Source organism: Castanea sativa, chromosome 2, assembly GCF_040712315.1.
Source record: "Castanea sativa cultivar Marrone di Chiusa Pesio chromosome 2, ASM4071231v1".
Taxonomy (NCBI): Eukaryota; Viridiplantae; Streptophyta; class Magnoliopsida; order Fagales; family Fagaceae; genus Castanea; species Castanea sativa.
In genome coordinates this window covers 37,075,784-37,103,500 of record NC_134014.1, presented here as the reverse complement: position 1 = coordinate 37,103,500, position 27,717 = coordinate 37,075,784, and the positions used below count along the sequence as shown (strand labels likewise).

The following is a 27,717-nucleotide window of genomic DNA, read 5'->3' as shown; positions in this document are numbered from 1 at the left end:
ATATTTTTTTAGTGCTCTTATAATAGTCCTGAACATCCACATTAATCAAAATCACTTGAGCGTTGGCTGGGGGGATATATATTTATATATTACAATTTACCTTTATAGTATGGCCTTATAATCCATATAGTTTTGATAATTATTTTAATCTCCTAAAATTTGGATCATAATTAAATCAATAAGCTTATTTCAAGAAACTTATCATTTTAGTAAACAACATACTTGATGATCCTTTAGACAAAATTTCAAATATCTCTTAAAGTCATTTCAATTATGAATCAACCTTGAGGTTTTAAGAAGTGACACTCCACTAAAAATTGAAGTTTATGATGAACGTAACAGACAAGTCCTTACTTCTTTTTTTTTTTTTTACCTTACTATCACAAAATATTCTATATTTTTTGTTATTCTTGCTTAAACAACTTTTTTCATAACTATGGTTAAATGTAGCCATAGTGTTGTTGGTGGTAGTCAGACGAGTAGATGATCATTCTTCTTCTTCCCACTTCCAAACTGTTTCTTTCTCAGCTCCAAAGCTTGAACAGAAGACACCCTTGAAAGCCCATCAGCCACTCAACTTATAAGCTGGTCACAAATTCACAACCTCTGTCTCCCTATGTAATGGCAAAAGACAAAGATTCTGGAGGCCCATGTGTTGTTGCCTGTTGGTCATTACATTGGTGTGCTTTGTGGTTATTATTGCTGGGTTTCTAGTTTGATAGCTTCTTCTTCTTATAGTAGAAGTCCTATGCCCCCCTATTTCTCAGGTCAGGTGACTCAGGTGGGCAATGGAAATTGTAGTTCAATATAATACGAAATATTATAAGAACTAAAAATAAAAATAAAAATAGAACAAATTTAATAAACGTATGTATAAATGGTTGATTTCAGTAATTAACATTGAATAATAAAAGCATTTAGAGGATTTGTTAAATAGTTGCCTAGCACTAAACAGTGTCATGTGCCTTGACTTCTAGTCCACTTAAAAGTTTCAGATGAACAAACAGAGAAAACAGAGGAGCAGTTGATGGATTCAAATACCCACCACAATTTTTCAAGTATGACATCTAACCTCTCGAATCGAACTTCCTAATAAATTCTTTATTTTCCCAAAACTTCAAGAAAAAATAAATAGAATCTTTCTTTAAAAAAACGAAAATGCATCATATTGACCTACAGCAACTAAACTTCATTGGAGTACCCTTTTCAGGAACATTTGCATGTCGTTGATTTTCCAAATTTAAGAACTAACGACTTTCACTGCTCCAAGCAAAGTCCAGTTTAACAATGAATAAAGAAGAAGAATGTTTGCATCATTGCTTTCCTTAAATGTGAATAATTCTTTCTCCACAATTAGGAGTAATATCCCCTTAATCTTAAACTAATCACTGATCCATGAGTATTACCTGAGTATGCTAAGTTGCTATAACCCTGTTTCCATTTCTAACACATAAAAATTAAGGCTTAACTCTTAAGACTAATTTCAGAATCAGTGAGAACTGCTAGCAGAATTTTCAATAAATTGAGATTCTTTTTTAGTAAGGAAATTATATTGAAATAGATGAACACTACCCATTTCACAAGATGTGTAGCTAGATGGCATCAAAAAACAGGAAAAGTTACAAAAATCAATACATTATAACAAAGTTGAGTAAGAACGTAAAACAGCTATCCAGTAAAACAGCCATCCAATTAAACTATGTTCGCAAAAGGATCATCTTAAGATCCATCATAGTCCATTCAAGACCTTTGAAAGCTCTATTGTCTACACTCTCTCCAAATAGTCCATTCAAGACCTTTGAAAGCTCTATTGTCTACACTCTCTCCAAATAGTCCACATACCATTCAGAGTTTAAACATTCCAAATGTCACCCTTTCTATGCCTAGCAAATCAATAACTCTGTTGGGCATAACCCACTACACCCCAAACAAATATAGCACTAGAGACCACAACTCTCTAGCATACCCACAAGTGATCGGCATCCTCCCATCCTTCTTACACATAAATTGGAGAATTCTAGCAACGCCAGAATCATTGATCACCTACTCTTTCACAAGAAGCTTGTTCTTTGAAATCAGGGATCCAACAAATGTATAAAGATTGACACAGTAAAACACAATGGAAGCTTAACTTTCTATATAGTATTGTTTCAAATGACTCCCAGGATCAAATATAATCCAATCATTAACTATCATCCAATCTTCCAAAACAAAAGCTCAACAAATTTTAGATAAAAATTGAAATCGCAATATAACATTCAAGGTGAGAGCAAAGAACAAATTTTAAAAAACTCATACTTGTGCATGTCTGGTGTTACTAACCTAAAAAATCAAATCGAACCATTGAATTTATGTTCAGATTCAACAATGGCCACCAATAGAAAGCCTAATAAATTAGAAATTTTCAATTGCACCAGCATCATCGAGCGTCTATTCTGTGAAAAGGCTACAAAGTAAAATATCAAGGAATATTTACTTCAAACTTAGTCCCGTGGTCCAATATAATCCAGTATGTTACTTTCAATCAAACCCCAAAATGATGAGGTCTCCCAACTACATACATTACATGGCATGACCCTTGTTTCCTTGAGCTTAATTAACAAGTTTTCCAGTGCAACACCAGTTTATATAGCATAACCCAAATTTCTTTCCAATAGCATACTATGGAAAGGCCTTCCAACATCCTTATATCCAGCCAATTCCTATATTTTACAATACTCTAATGAGAAAGTATCTCACAAGCTCAAAAATGTTGGAGCCTCTGCAAATAAAGTACAAATATTTAAAGCACTAATATCCATCTTCTAGATTAGGGAATTTCCCTGGCACAATTCCCTTCTACTGGTGCTGGTCTTGTTCCACACAGAGATGCTTAGTGGCTCTATGCCTGATAATGGTGAAACTACAGTCACTGTTAAAGGTATAATGCTGGTAAGTTGGGAATTAGCTGTCAACTTTATTGCCTCAATTGGTGAAGATTTCCAACTTAAATCATAAAAACCAGTGGTACAAGTTTGCATCTTCCCATATCTTTGACTTTTGTTCCACACACATTGTAATTAACTACAATAAAACCCCAATTGACAAAGATTAATGCATTCATTTACTTTAACACTGCACCTAAAATCCAATGAACACAACCAAATTTCTTCAACCAACGTAACTGAATGGTGGCTATGCTGATATGGTCCCCAATTTAGTTTTGTTCTCTCAACTAATATTCTAAACCAGTTCCTTTACTCCTTACCTAACCATACCCTTCCCACCTCAACATATTGGTAGGTGAAACACCAATTTACAGAAAATTTTGGAATACTAATAACTTCACATAAGCAACATAATTAATACACACAATAGTATCTACCATCCAGGGCAGTCCATATAGTATATCAAGTGATACATTACTGATTGCCCCAAAGTTCAAGCTTTTAGAAAATGGGGAATTTAATCATTTTATCTAACACTCTACAGCACATGCGGCTATCTGATAGCATGATAAATTACCGATGGTACCAAAAACATAAACTTTTAGAAAATGATGAATCTGATCTAACATTAAGCATATAGAAGTAGAACCTGAAAGAACATCAAATTTGCTCACTTTCCAATACTTTTCAGCTAAATTCGAACTCCTGGATTAACCAGAATCAGCAACTAAACAACAGACACCGAAATTTTTCTCTAAAATTCTGCACAGCATTGATAGTGAGTAACTATTTATAGAACGATAACATCACAAACAACATAGTCAAAGAAACAAAGAAACATGTATAGACAGGCGAATCTGAAAAATGGGTTTTAAAGAAAAAAGATAGTATCACCGAGAAGAGGAGGTTTTGGGTTAGTAATTTTTGATTTTGTTTTATGCGGGTAGAGATTGGAAGAGACGATCAACGTGGTCTTGTTGCTCACGGAATCGTCGTTTGAGGTAAGTCTCGAGGATCTCCATTACAGAGACGAAGCGCTTCATTTCTTCGAGCCGTTGGCTCAGCTCGGCTTCACGAGCCCTGGCGCGAGCCAGCCGAGCCTCAGTGTCGGCGAGCCGGTCCCTCAGATTGTCCACAACATCCTCCGCGTTGATGTTGTTGTTGTTGTTGTTGTTGTTGTTTTCAGTCGCAGGTGGTTGTTGCCGAGTGGAGGAGCTTAGGCTGTCCCGAGAAAAAGCTTGGTGCTGACCGTAACACATCGTGAAAATCAAAATCAAAGCAAAAATACCAGGTGGGTTTTGATCAAAGAATTCTGTTTTTGTGTTTGTGTTTGTGTCTCTCTCTCTCTCTCTCTCTCTCGGGAGGAAAAGGGGACAGAATTATTGTTGTTAATGTATGCACTTTGCAGAGATGGGATTAGCTTTTAGCTTTACAGGAATAAATGGTGATAAGGATTAATCTGGACCGTTGAAATATGGAGTTTTTATTTCGCTGCAACCACTCTCTACCTGTTTCTCAAAAAAAATAAAATAAAAGTTCTCTCTACCTGGTGGACTAGTAGTGGTACACGGACAAAAAATTTCTCCAAATTGATTTAGAGAAAAACTCTTCAAATTTATTAAATATTTTTATATTAATTGTGAAATTTGAAAATCTAACCGTTAGATTGCATGTTCTTATTATATTATTCATGCTTGCAAAATTTCAAGAAAATTAAAAATCAATTGCTATGTCATCAAACAAATGTTAAAATTTCAAGTTTTTGTAATTTAAAATTATGTATAAAAAATAAGTACATTGATCAAATAGTAAATAAAATCCGATTTGAACGAAATTTGATATGCATGTTAAGAACATAAGAAACATGAAATTCAACGGTTAGATTTTCAAAATTCACACCTAAAAAAAAGATATATGATAAGTTTGAAGGGTTTCTCTCTAAACTAGTTTAGAGAGAAACTTTTTTCTACTTAAAATATATATATATATATATATATATATATATATATATATATATAACCTTTTTAATATTCTACTCCTTTATTTTTTTGACAAATATGCTATTATTACACCCAAAAAAAAATAATTACTAACCAAACTTTAGTTATATAGCACATTTTGGAAATCGAGTTTAGAAGTAAAACTTGAGTTTTAAGCTCTAATTTGACATAATGTTTAGAATTTTTAAAAAATAAGTTTATGTGAAGGCTTCTTAGCAATTTTTTTTGGGTGCAAAAACATAATGTTTGGCACCAAAAAAAAATACTTTTTCAGAAATTCTCTTACTTTTTAGCTAAAAAAAGGATCCCAGTTTCTCAACTTCTTAAACGACACAAACGAACCTATTGAGCTTTGAAACAAGGGTCCAATTTTAAACATTTTTTCAAATTTAAACAACATATTTAGACATTTTCTTTAAAATAAACTAGCTATTTTAATTACACTTTTTTACTCTAAACTATATCTCATTTTATATTTTGTCCCTAAATTATCAAAAAATACAATCAACCATCCAAATGAAAACTTTGTAACATTTAACTTCTTGCCTTTTGTTTTGTTATTAAATCTAACCTAATTTTGCATTAAAATTTTAATTTATCCATATATCGTTGTTTTTAGAAAATGGTAAATTGGTTTTCAATACTTAATTTTGTCATACTTAACACCAAAATAGGTACTAAGGGATATTGAAACAAAGTTAAAACTTTTGGGGGCCAATTATACGTTTTGATAGTTCAAAAAAGTGCAAAATAGGTATAGTTTGGGGTAAAAAAATATAATTTTTCAAAAATAAATAAAAATAAATTTTGAATTATAAAGTTCTAAAGTGCTCATTCTTTTGGAATTAAAAAAAAAAAAAAAGATGCCAAATTTGAAACTCCATTTCACAAAATTGAGTTTCAAATAAAGTTCAACTTTATTAAGTTCGAGTTATAAAAAATACAAACCGGTGTGGATGGTATGATTTGACAATATTTAATAAGTGAAATTGAAGTTTTGTTACTTTTGTAAACTCGAGCTTGTCTTTTTTATTGTAAGAGCAACTACATCAGAGGTTGTAAAATTGTGTAAAATATAAGCAAAATGGTTCATTTTATACATTTTAATCTAAAAAATACTCACATCAGTGAGTGCAAAATTGTGTATATATGGATAGTTAGGGTACCTTTGTATACAATATTTTATTAATTTCTCTCTTTCTCTCTCTTCTTTGTCTGTGTCCATCCCAAGTTGCTACAAATCCGCCCAACTATGTCCGTACCAGTTTGCTTCAAATCCACCCAACACCGCCCAACCACCACTCAAACACCACCACCATAACCCATCACAACCCATGATATTCCAAGCACAAAATCAACCAAAAACATAGGAATTTCAAACCAAAAATCAATTCAAAGTTCAAACCCAAAATCAAACCTTCAACAGAAGGCTTAATGACTTAGAACCCAAAATCAAACTTTCAACAAAAAACCTATCAATCCAAACCCAAGTGCTTGAGAGCTACAACAAAGGAAAAGATAATAAATAAATGAAGAGAAAAGACCGTGGGAGAGGAAGTAGGGATGAGATGTGATTTTGTGAGATAAAAAAGGAAAAAAGAAAAAGAAAAAAGAGGATCAAATATGATGTGGTGGGGGTTAAAAGTGGGTGGAAAAGGAAACTTCCTTGAAGCTTCCTAGTTTGCAAATATCTATGCAATATGATTTAATTACAAAAGAATCATAATTGAGTTTTTTTTGTTCCCAAACAAAAGCCGGTGATTTTATGGAATTTTAACTAAAATTTTATATCATTCACCGTACTAATTGTAAATAATATATATATATATGAGAAATGATATGTCCACAACATTTTTACAACATTTTTACAACAAATCTTAAGTGGCAGGATGTTACTGGTTGTTATTGTTGGGGTAAAAAAGTAATCTTAGTGTTAGGTTCAAATTTGAACCAATAACAACTAACCACCTATGATTTGTTGTAAAAATGTTGTAAAAATGTTGTGGACGTAGCACCTCTCATATATATATACACACACACACATATATCTTTCTCTCTCTCTCTGGTGTGTAACATTGAAATGACACACTGAAATATTTTATTAATGGCGGTATAATGGTCGAAGACACAGATTTGTTAGCAATCACTAAAGCCACTATTTTAGTGGTACGGTGGGTGGAGGCACCAATCCGGCACCGGTAGCCAAAACCACTATTTTGGTCATTCGACCACCAGACCTCCGGCATAAGTGGCTCCATTGGCCTCGCCACCAGTTTTGTTAGTTTACTTAAAATATAAGTTTAAATTAAAAAATATAACTATTAGAGAAAATAATAAAATTAATGAAGAATATATATTTTATTGAAATATCTTCTTAAATAGATTGACTGATGTGAGTGTTTTGGAAAATTGGGGTCTGTTTCGTAATGTTATTCTAGTAACATTATTTAGAATATTGTGAAAATACATGTGAGTGAAAAAATATTGTGAAAGTACGTGTTATGGAAATACATGTATTATTTAAATAACAAAAATTGTTGTTTAAATACCTCTACTAAACATCTCTTAAGTGTGTAAAAAAAAAAGTAAGTTCTTATTCTAAAATATATAAAAACTTTTTTACCGACTAGGTTAATAAAAACTTAAATCCTGTGAAAAACGGCGTTAAAGTTTGCGCTCTCTCTCTCTCTCTCTCTCTTCCTCTTCCTTTGTTCTTCTCAAAACTCAGAAAACCCATAATCAACCCACCTGTGTCCTGTGACCTACCCATATCAAACCCACAGCCCACCGTGACAAAGTAGGTCGACGGCGAGAGCATGTGGTAAGACAGAGTTGGAAGATAAGATAGAATCTGATGATGATAGCAGGGAGAGATGAGTTTTATAGTTTTGAGCCTAAGCCGTTTGACAGAGAGACGTTAACCGTTAACGGAGAAATTTCACTCACAGTTGGACACGTGTCACCTTAAAGTATGCAGCTCCAGCAACTCTGTTCTGCTTGCAGCGTCCACAACCGACAACTGTTAGTTATGTAGAAAAAATAAAATAAAATATTTTAATAGTAAGTAAACGACAGCGTTCCACCGAGAGATTTAAAAAAAAAAAACCCCAACATTCGCGAAAGCGATAGAAGAAGCTAGTAACCTCTATTTCTTCTTTCTCTTCCACCGACTCTACCTTCTCCCCTTCTCTGCTCTGCTCTCTCTCTCTCTCTCTCTCTCTCTCTCAATCTCACTCTCGCCGTCGCCGGTTCCACCGCCGCTTTAAACCTGTCGAAGATTTACTGTCCCTTGCCCTTTGTGTAAGTCTCTTTCAAAAATTGCCTCTCTCTCTCTCTATGTAATTCTTTGTGCCTGGGTTCTTGTATATGTATTTTCTTCATTGTGCAGCTCAGGTGTTTGATGATTTGCTTCTTTGATCTTTTTCCTCTTTTTGGCTTTTGGGTTCTGTAGAAACTGCCTTTTGTGTGAGTTTGATTAGTGTATACTTATTTATTTAATTTATTTTCAGTTTTCAAATCATGCTTAGTTTGTTGCCAATTAATTGAATGGAACTTTTTGATACCAAACCCATCTGAGAATATCATCACGTGATTGATGACTGAACTCAAATAGGCTTGCTATTGCTATTGGAATGTAATGTCATATTAGTGCTGATGATTCTGAAAGTGAATAGAAGGTTAGAGGCTTAGCATTTTGTTTCATTGAAAGCTGTTAGAGGAAGTTTTAGCAAATAAATTTTGCGTAAATGCCCTTTAATTAGTGGCTGTTCCAGTTTATTAGTATGAAGATGTTTTGGTTTTGGAGGATTCATTATCTTCATTGGCAACAGTTAGTCTTGTCATTCTTGGGTATGAGAGTAACACAATATGTTCGTGGCATATTGTAGCAAAGGATGCCATTTAGAGCGGATGGTTTTTTTTTTTTCCTCATAATCCCTTGGTTCAGTGTTGGGTAGATCCAATGTATGTTATATTTGACCTTTAATTTTTTTTAATAGGTAAATTTATTCACAATTGAATGACCTATTTTGATTGTTAATCTTTTAAGGTGAGCCATGTCTGTAACCTAGGGGATTGATGAATTTGAACAAACAGTTTCAAATGCCAGCTAAAGAACTAGGGGTAGGACTTCTGAAGTGTGGAATGATTTTGAAATATTACCTTTACATGATGATGGCCATTGAAGAGTCAAGTGTAGAAAATGTACTAACGTTTGTGGCAGATAGTGAGAATGGGACTAGTAAATTACACTGTCATGTTTAGAAATGTCACCAAGATATTGGTTACTGTCCTGGTTTTGGGCTTTTTCCTTCTAGTACTTTAATTTAAAGTTTTGGTCTTTCTACTTTGTCTGTGTTACAGTATTTTTGGACACCTTGAAGTTTTTTGGAAGGAGCTTGATTATGTCAAGCAGCTGTGAATAGAACTGTGGTGGTTGAGGATGTTGGCATTGCTGTTTGCTGCTTTATTTTGACTAGAATGCTTTGCTTGGTTCTGTGCTAGTTATGTTCTGTTTTGTGTTATTAAAACATATGCTTTTGTCCGAAATTTTTGTCTTTAGGTCCTGGAAATCCCCATGCTTGGTGCTGATTCCTTACAACTCTAGATGACAATTACTAAATTCTGTTTTTCTGTTTCACTGCTTAGTGCTCATTCCAAGAAACCCTTGATGCTGATTCTAAGTTTTATTTCTTTGTGATCTTCTCTCTTTTTCTTTTTCTTTTTCAACCCTTGAGAGCTGATTGTCCTAGATCAAAGTGCTAGGCCTTTTTGTATCCATGTGCTTAGTGGCCTGGTGCCCCTCTATGGCTCTACGTTCGTTGTATTACTTCTGTTTCTGTTTTGACTTGCATGCAGGAGAGGCAATTAGATAGGTCCCCATTTTTGTTATTTTTTGTGTATAATAAGCGTTTATACTTGTCTATTTGTTGCTTCAGCTGTTGCTACCCTCTTGGGCCAATGCCACCAAAACACCACCATGATATATAATGGTGGTCCTTGGGCCTAGAAAAATGACCTTTTGTAGTGATAACTATCAGGTTTTACTTGCTGCATAAGGTGTCACTACTGTGATCCAAAGTGGTCTGGGAAATTTTTTTTGGCACTTAAGCAAAGCATACCAAAACTTGCCAAAGCCAAACTTTAAAATTGAGTCCTTTCTGTGAAGTTTAATGCATGAATGCCCTTCTAGAGTTTGCTGGTGGATTTCTTTAGGTTAGATTTTGTTCAACCATCTGGTGAAGAAAAGGAACAGATGAACATTATATCTGGCTAAAATACCATCTAATAATTTGCAATCATGCCAATTATTTAATTATATGTAATATACTGGCCTAGAAGGTCGATTGAGGGCATGTCTATTTCTATTAACTATATAAAAAGAGTGAATAGCCTTAGGAATAGTGTTTTTGGTTTAGTCAAGTTTTAGTATTTTAGTGAGTCTAAACAGTGTGTTTCATTTTCATCTTAAGAGACAAACACAAGCCCACGAGCACAACGCAGAGAGAGAGAGAGAGAGAGAGAGAGAGAGGACTTCTCTGCATATCAGAGAGTGGGTGAGTCAGTCAGGGAACAACATGGTCGATGAGGGGTGAAAGAGGATGGAAATGACAAGTATGGGCTTCTTCATGGTTTTGTATGGTCAGGTCAGGAGAAGTCAGGCAGAAACGGATCAAAAGGTGAGATAGAAAAAAAAAACCTAAGATTTTGAAGAAGTGTAATTCAGGTATTTATCTGTTAGAATTATTATTTGGGTTTTGAGATTCTGATTTGCCATATTTTTTCATGGAAAATCAAATAATCTAGGCTTTTAATCAACAAAAGCGCACTCTCTTTTTCCATTTAGGTAAAAAAACCAGCATTTGGGGGAGCAAAAAAAGCCTTTAAAACCCAGCCACACTTACTCTATCAAAACTCACCTTTTCACAAAGGCAAAAGGCTGAGTTTTCAGTGAGAAACTCAACAATGTCCACAATTATCAACTCAAAGATATTGAGTTCTGATATAAACCCAAAGATATTGAATTCTAATATGAATGTAGAAATTTGACACATGAGAATATGTTTGTACAGAACAAATTTGATGCAATATTTAAAACTCATGTCTATGCTTATGAAATTATAGGTTTTCTTGTCTTCTCACTTAATTTGAGTGGTCGGTTAGAGATTCAAGTATAGTAAATTATGTGGGTGATAAATTATGTCTAATTTAGTGTTTTTATTGAGTTTACTAGATGAGTTTATGACTTTATGCTGAGGTCATTGTATTATTGCAGAATTTGAGCAGCAAAAATACCTAAAGGTGCAATTCGCTTAGGGGTGGTCAAGGTAACTTTTTCATATATATCTTTTGATAAATTTCACTTTTGATGATGGGAGAATATTATTAAGAATTATACCATATGCATATCCATTCATAAATTTTGTTTTGTCTGTTTCCACCCTATATTGGTTTCAGAGTTTTGCAACTAAGAATTTGGCACAATAACTTTTGCATTAAGAATTTATAAATTGAATTTAATAGGCTAACCAGCTAATAAGGCTTAAACTTTATGCCAGTAATTCAGCTATCATAGTGCAATAAGAAGTTACCCCTTGATGCAATGACTTTAGCATGTATTATAAATAACTTTAATGTTGTTACGCTTGCTAGCTGTTCCCTTTGTACAGTTTCATGTATTATAAATAAGGGTTGGATATAAAGATTAATTATATTTTTGCCATGATCAAGGAAAGAAATATTATTTCTATGTATGCATTTGCAGGCTGCTTTCTTTGGGCATGGGTTCATGTATCATATATAATAATGATTTGAGTGTAGATACTAATTCAAATTTTTGCACTTGCAGGCTTTTCCTTCAAAAGACTTATATATTGAATTAATTAGTGTAGACATAAATGCTAGAGCTTGGTTATGGCCTTGAATGATAAATTCTGAGTTAAAATAATTTTTTTACATGTTTAATCTTTGTTTGTTAAGTTTAGATATTCGAAGCTGTTGTATTGCGTTTGTTGTTGTTGTAGTTTTCATGTTCGTTGTCCTTGGATATACTCATTTTGTTATCTTGTTCTTTTTTATTCCTTTTCTTGCTTAAAAGGGTGTTCATCAAAAACTAAGCTAAACATTGTAGCTAGACACATCAATTGTAATATAAAGAAGGAAGTATAGCAAAATTTTTATTGTGAATGGTTGAAGACTTGCAGGTATTTGACGAAGGGCATCAATTGTAGCATATGGCATCATTTGTTTCAAAATTTTAATTCAGTTGCTTATTGTTGGAAACTTGGAAGATAATGTTTGTTATTATTCTTAGAACTTATTAGCCTTTAGTAAATAAGTTCTAACTATTAGAAATCATAGTAATATAGATATTCATTGGTTCAATAGCTATTTTAAGTTTGCGTGCAATCAAAATTGTTATATTAATGAGATTAGCATTTTATGAGATATATTTTTTAGTACTTGGTTTTATGCTTCTTCAAATAAAAGCTCTATTTTATTTTTTTTCGCTAAAGGGGTTGCATGTGCCTCCTAAACTAGTAATGGAAAATAAGTCTATAAATGCAGAAACTATACTAAACCAAAATCAGGAAAAAGAGAACTAAATGGAGAACAATGATTTATTTATTTCCTCAATAACAGTGATCTTAATAAACAAATTGTAACATACATGAAAAGAAAAGGAAAAAAAATTGCCTTATTGATTTACCCATTAGGTAAAGACAAAAATGCTATTCGTCACTAATCAAGTGTTATTTTTTGGGGATATTTCGGTAATTTTTGACATTTTAGTGTTTTTTCGGTAATTTTGGACATTCTAGGGGCATATTGGTTATTTTGGAGGTCAAGAGGGTATTCAGGTCATTTTGGTAGTTCTAGAGGCATATGGGTTAGGTTAAAATGGGTGGGTTACTAAATTAAATGGGTTTGGTGGGCAATGGGTATTTAATTTATATATAAATGGTTATAAATGAGTAATTATGTACCGACCCATTTATAACCCAACCTAAAACCCGCCTGTTTGCCACCAATAGGATAGCAAAGCTTCTTTTTCAGGTAAATATGAAATTTTACTCTCTCTCTGTTTGTGTGTTGAAGAATTGGTTTTATTTACTAGCTTTAGGCTTTGTTTGGTTACTGAGAGAATTTAGGAAATGAAGAATATATTCTCTTCTTGAGTTACTTGTATTTGTTTTAAGTATAGAGTGTTCACCAACGCTATATACTTTTTATGCAATAAATCTTTGATTACCTATATATAAAAAAGGAAATGAAGAATATAGAATATAGAATTTGTTTGAGTTTCCCAGTTTCCTTGCTGTTCAATTTTTACACATTGAATATTTGGACTTAATAATTTATCTAAAAAATTGAGCATGGCCACATTTGTTTTATATCTTTGAAGAAATGCATGGTTTATAATTTAAATTCCCGGAGACAGAAATCAATTTAAATATGGAAGGATGTTTACAAAAATTGTTTATTTACTTTATAGCTGAATTTTCAATGATTTTATTTATGTCTGCAAGAACTTTGGATAGAAGTGATACAATGTGATAGATAAGCAATATAGATTTCATTTATGCATTCTGGGATTGTTCGAGTTTTATCTAACATTACATTCACCATGCTTATGTTGTTAAGTACTTTCTGAATGCAAATATGTATTAGTAATTGCAGTGGCAGGTGCATTTTCCCTCTCAATTGATCTCATATTGTTTGTGATCTTAGTTCAGTATTTGTGATTTTTTCCCCTTTTGTGGCCACTACTTAAATATATTTCATTTTGTTGAATTAGTGTGTGTTTTGTCTGAATGTGATCTTTAGCACAAACTGATTATAAACCATGGTTGATATGCTTTCATTGTGATTTGCTTCAACTATATGCGGTATGCTTGCTGCTCATGAGTTTTTATTTGTATTTTATTTTTGTGTGCGTGTGTTTGATTCTTTATTTGATTCTGAAATTTAGTATATTGCACCTAGACTTTGGGGTTTTAGTTGTATCATTTGGAAAAGATCCTTATTTATATCATTTGTGATTCATAGGTACATCAATCCAGAAGAAGAAATAACTAGTAGCAACCTGTACAAAGAACTAAGAAATCAGTGAGCCGGAGACCATGGCTGGAGCTCCTGAATCCGACCTTGCATTCTCAGATATATTCTCCCAAAAGAACTCGAGGCTCCCAGACGACACCGTTTTCTACGCCATATTCCCTGACTTAACTCTAAATTCCAATCCCACCCCCACCCCTGAACCTTCACTCTCCTCCTCTCTCCAATCCCTCCACCTCCAAATCCTCCAAACCCTATCTCCCTTCACAACTGACTACCTATGGCAGCACGAGTCCTTCACTCTCTCCCTCTCTTCCCTCCCTAAACCCTCCTGCCTCTGCTCCTCCCATCTCCCTCACCTCCATGGCAAGCTCCGCTTTGGTGACAATCTTGATGATGAGTGGTTCACCCTCTTCCTCCTCTTCAAAATCTCTACCACCTTCCCTTCCCTCTCTATTCGAGTATGGGACACTGACGGTGAGTTTCTCCTCATCGAAGCCGCTTTCCACCTCCCTCGCTGGCTCAACCCTGAGAACAGTCTCAACCGCGTCTTCATTCGCCAAGGTCGTATCCATATTGTACCCAAAGACCGCCTTTCGAGCCCTAACTTATCCGATTCGTTGAGATTCATCATCAATCACAGTGAGGAATCGCGAGCATCAGAGTCGATTCAGTCCGCAGTGAAGAAACGGATATTGGATTATCCCGAGAGAGCTCAAAGGAATATGCATCAAGTTAGGGTTAGGGTTCCGGTGTCGGTGGCACAAGTATTGAAACACGAGCCTTGCTTGATTTCGTTGGCGGTGGAGGGTTTCTATGATCGAGACATCGATTCCATGAAGTATGCAGCAAAAATGGAAAAGTTCTTACCTAAAGGGAGAGAGGAAGAGTTGGTTTGTGTGGCAGTGAAGATGTCAAGGGCAATGTATGCACAATTGGTTCAACAGGCCTTTCAGGCGCCGAAGAATTATCCAATGCCAAATAGGAGTGATAAAGTGGCATATGGAGAGGCCGAATTGGGACTGAAAATCACCTGCGGGTTGGAGATGATGTACCAGCTAAGAAAGCGAGAGGGTTTGGAAGGGAAGGGACGCACTTGGGAGGCCTATAAGGAGAGTCTGGAGAGGAGTGGATACTTTCAAGGACTGCTTCCAGGGTCTAAAGAGTACCAGAGGTTAATGCACAATGCCGAAGAGTATTACCGGAACAGTTCTTTGTTTTTGAGGACCAGGTATAGAATAGTCATCAAGATATATTCAAAATCATAATGCTTCACTTACATAATTAGTGATTTCAAATATTCTGCACCTGTTTCACTGTTTTTTATGTGGACCAATACATAGGATTGATAAATATTTTCTCTTTCATCAAATTGTTTACTGTAAGATTTTTATTTTAACCATTAGTGACTATTGCAAATGTATAAATTTTTGTCACAGTGAAATGTTGAGTGCTCCAGTGAAACGAATCGATGAGATTCTTGCTATACCACATTCACCTGATGAATTTAGTGGTCAGGAAGCTCCTCCTTCTGATGATGATTCCTGGCTTTACAATGGAGAGGACGAGTTAAACTCTGCACTACTTGAGAGACAAAAGGAGATGGACCTCTATAATTCAAAACATAAAAAGAAACAGAATGGCCAGGATGATACGGGTCCTTCATCCAGTTCTAATGTTGATGAGGTTGGTCTTGGTGATATAGCTAAGACCATGCAGGATTTTGTCCATAAGGTGTCAAGCTACAAGGGAGCTGAGGTTCCTGAAAACAGGTTAGCGTACCTTTGTATGTGTGTGTGTATTTATGTGGTATACCTTTTTATTCATCTCATTCATTCATAAATTTATTTGCACATTTTACATTTTAGTTCTCATAAATGTGCATGCCGATGTGCATACATTTTCATAGGCATCCTGGCTGTTTCATTTTTGGTGTGTGGTGGGGGAGGAGGAATAGTTGTAAATATAAAAGATTCAGCCATGGGTGCATAATTCAACTCCTTTCCTTTCTTTACTGTAAATAACACTGACTAATCTGCATATCAATTAGTTAGCTGTGATTTTTTTTTATTTTTCTAGCTAATCTCATAGCTTTTGACACGGTTATTTTCCCAATTTTCCCACTGAAGCCTCTGCCAATTTTAATTTTCGGTTTGAAGCCCATGCAATTCCTTAACCTCGCTGATGTGGTTTTGAGTGAGCTGATCTGGGTTCTTCTTTGCCTTCCCACTGTCCTAAGTTGAACATTCTTGAGTTAGGAAACATTACTGTACACTTTTTGCGTTGAATGAAATATTTGGAGTAGGTTCTAATTAGCTCAACTGATAAAGTGAATTGTCGTCGAATAGGGACCTGAGATTGAATCCGGTCTAATTACAAAAGAAACTAATTGGAGTCTTGGCTTAATGATAAAAGAGAAATCACTATAGAGCAGATGTCATAAAGCCCAATTCTGTGGGTTTTTTTATTTAAAAAAAGAGTGAAATATTTGAAGGATAGAGACTTCAATTTTACCAATTGTATTGTTAACTGTCTCTTGAAGGAACCTAAAAGAAGTGGACCTTGATGTTGACCGTTTCATTAAAGACATGGAGTCAGTAATGAAGCGTCAAGGTTTTGAAGATGTGGGCAGTAATGTTGATATAGAAGATGGTTCATCATCAGACTTTGATTTGGGTAAGTCATACATAATCTTTATTCACTAGACAGATTTTTGTTGTATAAATTGTTTATACTAATGATTTTCATGATAGCCAGGAAAACTTTTGTCGTCTCTCTTTGTTTGTCAGTTCTTTATGATTTACTCATATACATTATTTTTTACAATAATTCTCTTCTGAAGAACATAATTTTTTTATTTTTTTAATCATACTTGTTACTTGGCTTATTGAATCTGCTTGACCTCTCTTTTCACCCCTTCTTCTTTGTGTGCGTGTCTATGTTTTGGATTATGTGCTAATTACATAAAGTAAATAAATGTAACAAATCCAAGACATTAATTGATTAGGCCTTAGGCCCAACTAATAGCAGGCTCCATCCATAAGGCCACTGGTTGGACCATCTTTTTTTTTGCATCTATGTAATTGGAGGCATTTATCTTGTGTCCACACCATGGAACCTCTTCCTCCCTTAATGCATAATAATAGATGGAGGGTAAGGTCATGGATTCAAAACTTGTTGGGTGCTTATGTAACTTGACAACAAAAGAAAATATTTGTTGAAAATTTGCTCACCATAAGTGACTGATGCCTCTAATCTAGTATGCAAACATAAGCTAAGTTTATTACTCAACATTTGAGCAGGTCATTAGATTATGAAAGGTTCACATTTTATTTCTGTTTTGTTGGGGGGTGCTTATGATTACATTGATGATATTTATAGATGAGTCTGAAGATGAGAATGATATAGCGGTCACATTGCATTTCTGTTTTGTTGGGGGTCGCTTATGATTACATTGATGATATTTATAGATGAGTCTGAAGATGAGAGTGATATAGCGGAACCTTCTGAGGATAATGAGGAAGAAAAGGATACTTTCATGCATTCCTATTCTGATGCAATGAATGAAGAGTTGAAGCCCACCAGCATTGCAAAAAGTTTTGTTCGTGCTAACGAGCAAGCAACAAAGAAGGATGAGGTACATTTCTCATTCTTGCTATGAAGAGAGTATACTACTGAGTTTTTTTCAATCATAAATAGTCTTTTCAATCATAAATAGTCTCTTTTCAAACTGTTTTCATGGCCTCTATTAGGGAGAAAAATATAATACCTTTTGTATTGATTTTGATCTGGGCAGTTTTCTTTTCCTGGTAGTTAACTTTCCTGTGGCCAAGATGTGGAAATAATTTAGAATCTAATTATTTTCATCAATTGGTTGTACTTGAACCAATAAATTCAACTTGGTTAATTATTGGTCGAAGCAAAAACATTTCGATAATTTCTGTAACAAGTGTCCGGTTTGCTTAGATATGCACTATTCTATTAATGCTTGCATGTGAGATTCCCTTCTTGTTCTTATATCAATTTGTGTTCTGCTCAAATGATGGATTTGATTTAATGTTAATGCATGCAGGGAACATCAAATGCCACAGAAGATATGGATGCGGATTTCACTCCTGTGGATGTAGATGTGAACCTCGTAAAGAGCTTTCTTGATTCCTTTTCTTCCCAACAAGGGCTTCCCGGGCCTGCTTCCAATTTGCTTGGGCTCATGGGTGTACAGCTCCCACATGATGACAAGAAGAAGGGAAAATGATTCTCTGTGGATGGATCCTTTCTAGTTTTGTATCTATAATGTCTACTGTCGAACATAGTTCATGATTACATGTGCTTTAGCTTTTCTGCTCAACTGTCTTAAATTATAATAGATGTTTGGGTAAATTGCAAATAAGACCTCTAAAGTTTTGTGGCATTTGGATTTTACACCATAAAATTTTAGAATTTGAATTTTACCCCCTAAAGTTTTGGGGTATTTGGATTTTACACCTTAGCATTTCAAAATTTGAATTTTATCCTCTAAATTTTTGAGATTTATTTCTTAAAGTTTGGAAGTGTTTGAATTTTACACTCTAAAATTTCAAAATTTGTGGGTATAAAATTCAAACACTTTCATACTTTAAGAGGTAAAATTCAAATTCTAAAACGTTAAGGTGTAAAATTTAAACACCTCAAACCTCATGAGGTAAAATTCAAATTCTGAAATTTTAGGATGTTAAATCCAAACACCCTAAACTTTAAGGATGTAATTTGCAATTTACCTTAAATGTTTTGTATGCATCAAGGCTTGTATATGACTACTTGGTAAGAGTATAAAAACATTTTACCACACCAATGGCTCTTGACTATTGGCTTCTCCACCCTTGTGGTGGATTAACCTTTGGGGATTGATCTCCACATAATTTTCTTATATGTAAAGTATTTTTTAGATATTTATTGATTTAGTTTATTAAATTGATGGTCTTATTAACAAGTGCTTTAAGGGCATAGGCTCAAGAATTATAAATATATAATTATGAGTTGCAATATACATATTTTTAAAAGAAAAATACACTCGACAATAATTCATTATTGATTTTTGTTTTGAAATAAAAAGATAGGAGTTAGAAATAATTCAAGAATTTTGTTTGAAATAATTTATTATTAAATAATTTATTTATTTAAAATTTATTATTCTTACTTTTTGAAATGCAAAATTAATATCTTTTTTTGGTAAACATGGATATAACATTAACTAAGAAACATGAATAGAAGCACCAATAGTACAAAATCTAGGGCGATAGATGCCCATCATATCATCATACAAAAGCTGAGATATAGCCGCGGGGGAAGGGGAAGGGGAAGGGGAAGGGAGGGGGGGGGGGAAGTAAAATCTAAAGACAAATAAGAGGAAGTTGATCCCAGTTTAGCTAAGGCATCGACACTAAAATTTGCTTCCCTGAAGCAATGAGATAATTTAACTTGAGGCAAAAGCAGCAACAATTCCCTGCAATCATCAACAAGACTAAACAAATCTCCATTATTATTGACATTGCTGGCAACTAAGGATATTGCTGCTGATGCATCAAGTTCTATTTCCACAACAAAAGTTCCCCTATCTAAACACAGACCCAGCCCTTCCCTCAAAGCCTAAACTTCCACGGCAATACTTAAGCTAACACTAATGGACTTTGCAAAGCCTACAATCCACTGGCCCGCGCTGTCTCTAAGCAGCCCACCACACCCTGACAGCCCACTAGTGCTGACAACCGAGCCATCAGTATTCAATTTATGCCAACCATAAGCTGGTTTCGACCATTGAACCTATTTCACTTGCCTATCCTTCCCTGTGCTTGGATCCAGAACACAATACGTAAACTCTCTCGTTTGCATTTCCACCACCTTCACCAAATTTAGGTTAGAGGGTTGCTGTTTGAAAGCCCTTCTATTCCGTTAGAGCCACAGATTCCACAAACCAAGCAAGAAAAAATTACACCAATCATAATCTTTGCTAAGTGCCTTTATGGATCCTAAGGCATTCTTTGTGATCCATGATTCAAGGTCATCAGAGAAGGAGCGCTTGAGACTATTAGGGCAGCTTGAGCACTCCCAAAAGGTTTTAGTTGTCAGGCATTCCCTCAATACATGGGTAATGCTCTCCTCCAAGTCTGGGCAACTGTCACAACCACCCAATCCGTCAATACCTCGATGAGTCAAGATGGATTTGACTGTTAAGCTAAGATGTAGGCACTTCCAAAGAAACAATTTAATCTTGGGAAAAGTTTGAAGCTTCCAATTCCATATGCCATGAAAATGTGGGGCCTCTAGATTCTCATTAATTGCCAATAAGTATGCATTTCTTGGGTCAAACTCCCCATTTAAGCTAGACATCCAGCTTCTATGATCCTCCCTAACAGCATATCTTCTAAGAGGGGTGGCCATCACTACCTATAGAATGAAGCTAGGGAAGACAAAAGAGGTTAGCTAAATCCCAGCCATTGTTTGTAATCACATCCTTAATGCACACCTCACTCTCTCCTTGGTTCAGAGGACCTTCAATGAGGGACCTCATTGTGCCAATGTTCAACCACTTATCATTCCAAAAGCTCAGCGGGCTATTACATCCCCCTATCCACTTTGAGCCTTTCACACAAATGTCTCTTCCTATCTTCACAGCATTCCAAGCTCTAGTATGAGCCTTGGTTTTTCTAGCAGGCCCAGATATGTACTTTTTCCTAAACACGTCAGCCCAACCACCATTTATGGAGTTCTCTATCCGCCAACATAGTTTTACAGTTAGTGTTAAATTTCTTCCTCTAGCTTCCTAAATACCCAAACCCCCTCGACACTTTGGTTTAGTAATTTTTTTCCAGCATACCATATGCATTTTTTTATTTTCTTCCGTCAATCCCTACATAAAATTCATGTTAACCTTGTCTAGATTATTTAGGATTCAGGTATGGAGGATGCACCTTTGCATCACATAGGCAGGGGTTGCTGAGGGGACTGATTGGGCAATTACTACCCTTCCTGCCATCGACCATTAGTTTGCTTTCCAACCTTGCAGCTTGTTCTGCACCCTTTCCACCACAAAGTTAAAATCTTGAGAAGTTGAGCCCAGATGCTTAATCGAGAAGCCCAAGTACTTGCCAAGATTCGGAGTCGAGTGAATGCCAAGCACCTCACACAATTCCTCTCTAGTATCTGGACTAGTATTAGGAAAAAAATAGACTTTAGACTTATTCAAACTGACTTTTTGATCCGACAATTCACAAAAGGTATCCAAAGTCTCTTTCACAATAATACAATTCATCATGTCAGCTTTTGCAAAGAGGACAAGGTCGTCGGCAAAGAAGAGATAGGAAAAGGCTTGCCCACCTCTTAAAGCACAGACCAGATCTCGCAAATTCTCCTCACATCTTCGCGAGATAAGAAACCCAAGCATTTCCATACATATGATGAACAATTAAGGGGAGAGGGGGTACCATTGTCTAATACCTCTTAATGGTTGGAAAGGCTCAAGTTTACCACCATTGAGAAGAATTGAGATCGATGAGCTTGAAACACAACTCATAATGAGTTTGATTAAAGAGGGGGGCAGCCTGTATAGCTCTAGAACATCCCTAATAAAGTGTCATTCAAGCCTATCATAAGCTTTCTCTAAATCTATTTTGATGGCCATAAAACCCGTCCTCCCTTTTTTGAGCGTCATTGTATGAATGAGCTCTTGGGTGATGATCATATTATCAAACCCCATTCTTCTCGGAACAAACGCGGTTTGGAGAGGAGATATGAGTTTAGGCAGCAAAGGTCGGAGTCTTTTGACTATGATCTATGTGACCACTTTTTACATTGTGTTGCAAAAGCTTATCGGTCTAAAGGAGGTAGACAATCAGCCCCTGGATGCTTTGGGATAAGAGTGATAAGGGTCTCATTAAGGTGGGGGGGGGGGCATGGTGGAACTTTGAAACACCTTAAACACTTCATTCACCACCAAAGTACCAACTTACTGCCAATATGCTTGGAAAAATCCCGCATGAATCCCATCAGGCCCTGGAGCTTTGAGAGGCTTAAGACTCCACAAACCCTCCTTTCTTCTAATCTGGTTAGATTTGCACATAAGGTGCTTGCGTCTTCATTCCCGAGGAACCTAGGCCATATGCTCATACTCCACCTCATTCTTGGAACACTAGTAACACTAGTAGAGAAGAGACTATTCTCTATAAACAAATTGGGTTCATACAAATTAATATCGCCATATACAAAATGAGTTCATATGATACATGTCAAATTATCAATTAGTGTGATAATTGATAACTATAATAATTAATAAAGTAAAAAAGACTATTCATCCCTACATGTGTTACCGTTTGTACAGTGGGTGGATAAGAGCTTCCACCTTGGTGGAGCAATAATTTTAGCTATTTAGTTCCACTAAAAACTACTTTATCCATTTTACATTCTCACTTTACAAAACACTTAACATCAGTGATTTTATTTTAGTTTTCAACACAATTAAATAACATAAACAACATAATAAAATAACATATTCACTGCACTAAAAACAATATATCCTCTATTATTTTATTATTTTTCTCTTTCATTTACCTATTCCACGTCTCTCTCTCTCTCTCTCTCTCTCTTATCCGGCCTCCGCTAACATTGCCTCCAAGGTGATGGCCGAAGCTCTCACCATCGCCTCCATGGCACTCACGCACCTACCACACAGTTTCTTCCTTAGAATCAATTTCGATCTTTGTTGGGTATTTTGGTGGTGATGTGGTGGTGTGGGTCATTTTGTTGCTATTGGTGGTGGTGGTGGGTCATTGGGGTTTTCGCTTATGGGTTTGGGTTAAGATCAGATTGCGGGTTTGGGGCTGTGTTTGTGTTTGTAGTCGGGATTGGCGATGGCGTTTGTGTTTGTGGTCAGGATTGGTGATGGAGTTTGTGTTTGTGGTCGAGATTGGGCTGTCATCGGCGGTGGGTTTGTGTTTGTGTTTGTTTTTGCGGTTTGTGTTTATGGTTGAGATCTGTGAGGTTGGTGGGAGTTGGTCAGGCGAGGTAGGTCTGTGACGGCTGGGCAGGTGAGTGGATTTGTGGTAACTGGGCGAGGTGAGAAACTCTAACGGAAGAGTGGAGAAGAAAATGGAGGACTGAGGAGAGAGAGGGCATGGGATGAACTGAAAAGGAAAAGAAAAAAAAAAGGAAAAAGAAAGAAAGAAAGAAAATGAATAAAATATTTAAACCAGTACGAACACTACAGTAAAATACTTTCTTTTCTTTTTTTTAACCTATGAGCTACTGTAGCTGAAAATTCAAAAATTTTCTCTATAGCTCTACCATTGCAGCCCCATTTTTTGTGAATAGTGGTGCTAAAAATAGCAATATGACTTTTTAGTACCACCAATAATAGTACTCTAAGAGCATTCCCATCAAACATGTCAAAAAATATAGTATTTAGTATCTTAAAACATTACTTTATCAATTTTAACACTTCACTTTATAATACACCCAATATCAAAAATTTTTTTTTTTACCACATCATTAAAATATTATTTATTTATTATTTATAATTTATTTTTATTCTCCATGAGACATATTTGTCTTTCTTTCTGTGTGTCTCTCTTCTCAAAGCAAAAACAACCAACTTACCCCTCATGAGCACCACCAAAGACCACCCACTCAATGTCACCACCCTCACCCACAACCACAGACTCAACACCGAGCAACCCACGACCTCAATACATGGCACAACCCGTGGCCTCAACCCACGGCACAACCCACAACAAACCACTACAACCAACCACCAAATCAATCAACCCACATGTTGGAAAAATAGCATGGAGTGAATAATTAATTGATATTTTCTATATTCACTTAAATATGTTATTAAAAGTGGTAAAAATCCTAAGTCTCACATAGAAAATGAAAGAGATAATATACGAGTTTATATGCTCATGAGTTGGACATTGGGTTGGGCTTTTAGCATATGTGGACTGAGCATATGTGGACTGGGCATACTTGTCCAAATAATAATTTTTTATTTTTTTATTTTTTTGAGTCAGTTAGTCTGTGCACAGTAGTTATTACTGAAACAAAGTGCTTGTCTGTAACGTATAATTTTTACATAGTCCCTCATTCATAAAAACTACTTTTCAGAAAAAACTCTCCAGTGAGAATATTTTGTGCATTTCATTTTGTGTCAAAGAGAGAAAAAGAGACATTGAGTAATTTGCAGAACACGACATTGTGTGCTTCGTTTTAGTGCTGTAGATCATTTTATTCTAGGAGGCAGACGTTCGTGAGTCTCAAAGCACCACAATGATTGTGTGAGGGGCGAAATCTGCTTTAAGGAGATTGTGTCAAACGCAAGACTTGATCTGAATTGTTCATCCCTCACGCATTTAGTTTGTGAGTTTTAATTATTTGCAGATTTCTTTTTATATATATATTCAGTATTTGTTTTTTGCTTTTACCTATCATATCATTTTGCTTTATCACAAAAGTAAATTGTTGAAATATACCCAATAGTCTTAAAGCAGATTTTCTTGATTTCGTAACTTACTTTTTGTGAATTATGTAAAAGGATTTTTGATGGTGATTGTGTTTAAGAAATATAAGTTTAAATTTTTATAATTACGGATGGTTAGGTAATTTTGCGAATAGTTTTGTGTTCTTGTGCATACAGAATCTTTGCAATTCAATCACTGACTAAACTTAGAAATATTGATAGTCTTTCAATGTCATGTAAAAACTAAAAAGGTATCAATTCAATTTTGAGGATTGACATTTATTAAACTTTGTTTTACTTGATCTTTCCTTCTTCCTTTTATATTATTGTATTAGTATATTTCTCTTCTTTAATCTTTGTTTGACTAAGCAATATATTTACAGGATTGTGTTTCTTAGATACTCTGTGTGGGGAGTAAAAAGACCCTGATGGGGATGTGAGCCTTTGGGCCATGCTAAGGAAGGCCGACCTGCTCTTGGGTTTAGAACTTGTTAGTACTACTGGTTAACCCATACGCCGAGGATCCGAGGATCCAGCCGAGGATGAACTCGGGACACCGGAGAACCCGGGACTTTATGGTAAAGGTTAGGGAATGACATGGTCAAGACCAATGGTTAAAGGGGGTAAACCCTTGAATGTCCTAGAAGCACCGATGTTAGAGAAATACCAAAGATAAAGGCTGCCACCTCCACATTAAAGACCCTGCACCTACCACCCTGGCCGCATTAATGGGGAAGTGACACCTGAACAGTGGAAGGGAAACTTTTGGTTACTATTCAAAGGCACTGAGAAAAGAAATATCTAGGCTAAGGGGGAGTTGGGGCAACACGTGTACAAAGTATCAAAAAGATGAATATTTAAGGAGCAACTTAGAACAGAAAGGGGGGCTCCTTCTTTGTAATCTAAGAAAGAAAAAAAGAAAAAAGAGAGAGAGAATATAAGAACATCTCTCGGCTTACGTCCGAGTAGGTTGATTTACAATATTCCTTGTTGTTTTCAAGTGTTTGCAATCTTTGACTTGTCATTTAATCTTCAAACCCTTCTAACCTGGGTTTCAATCCCACACTCTACAAATTCATATTGTTTAAGGCTCATTGGGCCTAAGCCCGTAACTGTTCTTGGGGCCAGGTGTAATTGTGCACTTACACTCTGTATATAGAATTCTTTCACTATTTAAATATCTTTTGTATTATATACTATTTGATGTTAAGCTTGTTTGTCTTATTTGCTTGGCTGGACAATGTTTAGAGTCTATAGTTTAGTGTATGTGTACTGTGCGGCTCTATTTCTGCAATCCGGTATATTATATATATATGCTATGATCTTTCTTATTCACATGGCTCTGAACCTTTGTTACTCCATTGGCTATGTATTGTCGAGTCTTCTAAGTGCTTGTCAGTTGTTGATTTGTCTTTTGTATAGATTCATGTTCTCTTGAATTTTGATTGTATTGCTTTGGAACCTGTGTAGAATACTTTTACTATCAAATTCTTTGTATATTCTAATATGACATAGAGACTAGATGGCTTATTATATTGTATATGATTTTTACTTTAAAATGATATTTAAATGCAGTGCCGTGTCTATATTTTAGTGGTTGTGTAATATAAATCAATGCTTCAGTTGGATTTTGAGAATTCAATCTGATGGAGTTTTATTTTGACAGAAATGTCAAATGAAATTGTTCCTGTTGCTGCCTCTTTTACTGTTCCTGTTAATCATGAAGAAAAGCCACAGAAATTCAATGGTATTGAATTTAAGAGATGGCAACAAAAAATGTTGTTTTATCTCACAACCTTGAATTTGGCAAAATTCTTGTATGGGAATGCTCCAAAACTTAAGGAAAATGAGACAGATAGGTAAGTGATTGATGCTGTAGAAGCATGGAAACATGCTGATTTCCCGTGCAAAAACTATATTCTGAATGGATTGGACAACACATTGTATAGTGTGTATAGTTCAATCAAGACAGCAAAAGATTTGGGGGATTACTTGGATAACAAATACAAGACAGGAGATGCTGGAACTAAAAAGTTCATTGTGGGCAAACTTCTGGATTACAAAATGGTGGATTCCAAAATTGTGCTTAGTCAAGTGCAAGAGCTTCAGGTAATCTTACATGAAATACATGCTAAGGGTATGTCTATAAGTGAATTATTTCAAGTAGTTACTATCATTGAGAAATTGCCTCAATCTTGGAAAGATTTCAAAAATTACCTGAAGCAAAAGTGCAAGGAGATGCGGCTAGAAGACTTGATTGTAAGATTGAGAATTGAGGAAGACAATAACTCTTCAGAAAAAGCCGTAGGGAATCACTACATGGAAGCTAAAGCAAACATTGCGGAGCATAATAAGAATAAGAGGAAGTACTCTGGTGAAAGTTTGAGTCAAGGAACTAGTGGGGGTAACTTTACGAAGTTCAATGGAAAATGTTATGTGTGTGGCAAGATGGGGGCATCGTGCTAAGAACTGCCATAAGCATAAAGATCAAGGAACCAAGAAAGACTTTCAAGTCAACGTTACTGAAGTGAAAAATCTTTTTAAAGATGTGGATGATATATAACTTTTCTGCAGTGATTTCTCAAGTGAACTTGGTAGGAGAAGATACCAAGAAATGGTGGATGGACACTGGCTCTACTCACCATGTATGTTTAAATTAGAATTTATTTTCTTCATACCATCCTGTGGATAATGGAGAAGAAATATTCATGGAGAATTCCTCAACCTCTAAGGTTGTAGGAAAAGAAAAGGTAATATTGAATATGACTTCAGGCAAGAAACTTATTTTGAATGATGTGCTGCATGTGCCAGATATTCGTAAGAATCTTGTTTCTTGCTCACTTTTGATTAAGAATGGTTTCAAATTGGTCATTGAATCTGACAAGTTTGTACTCACAAAGAATGGCATATACGTGGGAAAGGGTTATATGAGCAATGGGCTTTTCAAAATTAATACAAAGTAAATCTGGATTATTGCAAGTGTGGATTTTGTTTGTAATAATTTAAGTGTAATATTGTAGTTGTGTGATATAGAGATGACTTATATTAAATATATATTGAGCCAATTTGTAGTTTATGTATCTTTGTATTGTAAAAGCATATATATATATATATATATATATATATATATATATATCTTTAGTTGACTTATATATGTGTTTAATGTAAATATTTAGACTACTTTATTACTTTTCGGCTTCTCTATATTTGTGTATAAGACTCTTTCAACTTTTCTCTTGTCTGTTTT

The 27,717-nt window shown here is 35.2% G+C and overlaps 3 protein-coding genes across 6 annotated transcripts; 2 read left to right on the top strand and 1 right to left on the bottom strand.

The window, feature by feature from the left end:
- Window positions 1–3,570: 3,570 nt before the first annotated feature.
- On the bottom strand, window positions 3,571–4,353 carry LOC142623502 (protein SKIP34). Its single transcript, XM_075796944.1, has one exon. The coding sequence runs from the start codon at window positions 4,184–4,186 to the stop codon at window positions 3,863–3,865; it is 324 nt and encodes a 107-aa protein (XP_075653059.1). The 5' UTR covers window positions 4,187–4,353; the 3' UTR covers window positions 3,571–3,862.
- Window positions 4,354–7,625: 3,272 nt separating this feature from the next.
- Window positions 7,626–18,811, top strand: LOC142626222 (protein ecdysoneless homolog). 4 transcript variants are annotated; one of them, XM_075800017.1, is made up of 8 exons: window positions 7,626–8,227; window positions 10,399–10,605; window positions 11,202–11,253; window positions 13,976–15,215; window positions 15,424–15,756; window positions 16,527–16,660; window positions 17,455–17,621; window positions 18,057–18,811. In XM_075800017.1, the coding sequence occupies exons 4-8, from the start codon at window positions 14,050–14,052 to the stop codon at window positions 18,237–18,239; spliced, it is 1,983 nt and encodes a 660-aa protein (XP_075656132.1). In that variant the 5' UTR covers window positions 7,626–8,227; window positions 10,399–10,605; window positions 11,202–11,253; window positions 13,976–14,049; the 3' UTR covers window positions 18,240–18,811. The 4 variants fall into 4 exon arrangements, with proteins under 4 accessions (XP_075656132.1, XP_075656131.1, XP_075656130.1 ...); XM_075800016.1 differs by lacking the exon at window positions 10,399–10,605 and adding an exon at window positions 9,489–9,610; XM_075800015.1 differs by lacking the exon at window positions 10,399–10,605.
- Window positions 18,812–26,138: 7,327 nt separating this feature from the next.
- LOC142625279 (uncharacterized) lies at window positions 26,139–27,433 on the top strand. The gene is made up of 4 exons (XM_075798964.1): window positions 26,139–26,329; window positions 26,420–26,929; window positions 27,045–27,115; window positions 27,243–27,433. The coding sequence occupies exons 1-4, from the start codon at window positions 26,139–26,141 to the stop codon at window positions 27,431–27,433; spliced, it is 963 nt and encodes a 320-aa protein (XP_075655079.1).
- Window positions 27,434–27,717: the final 284 nt, after the last annotated feature.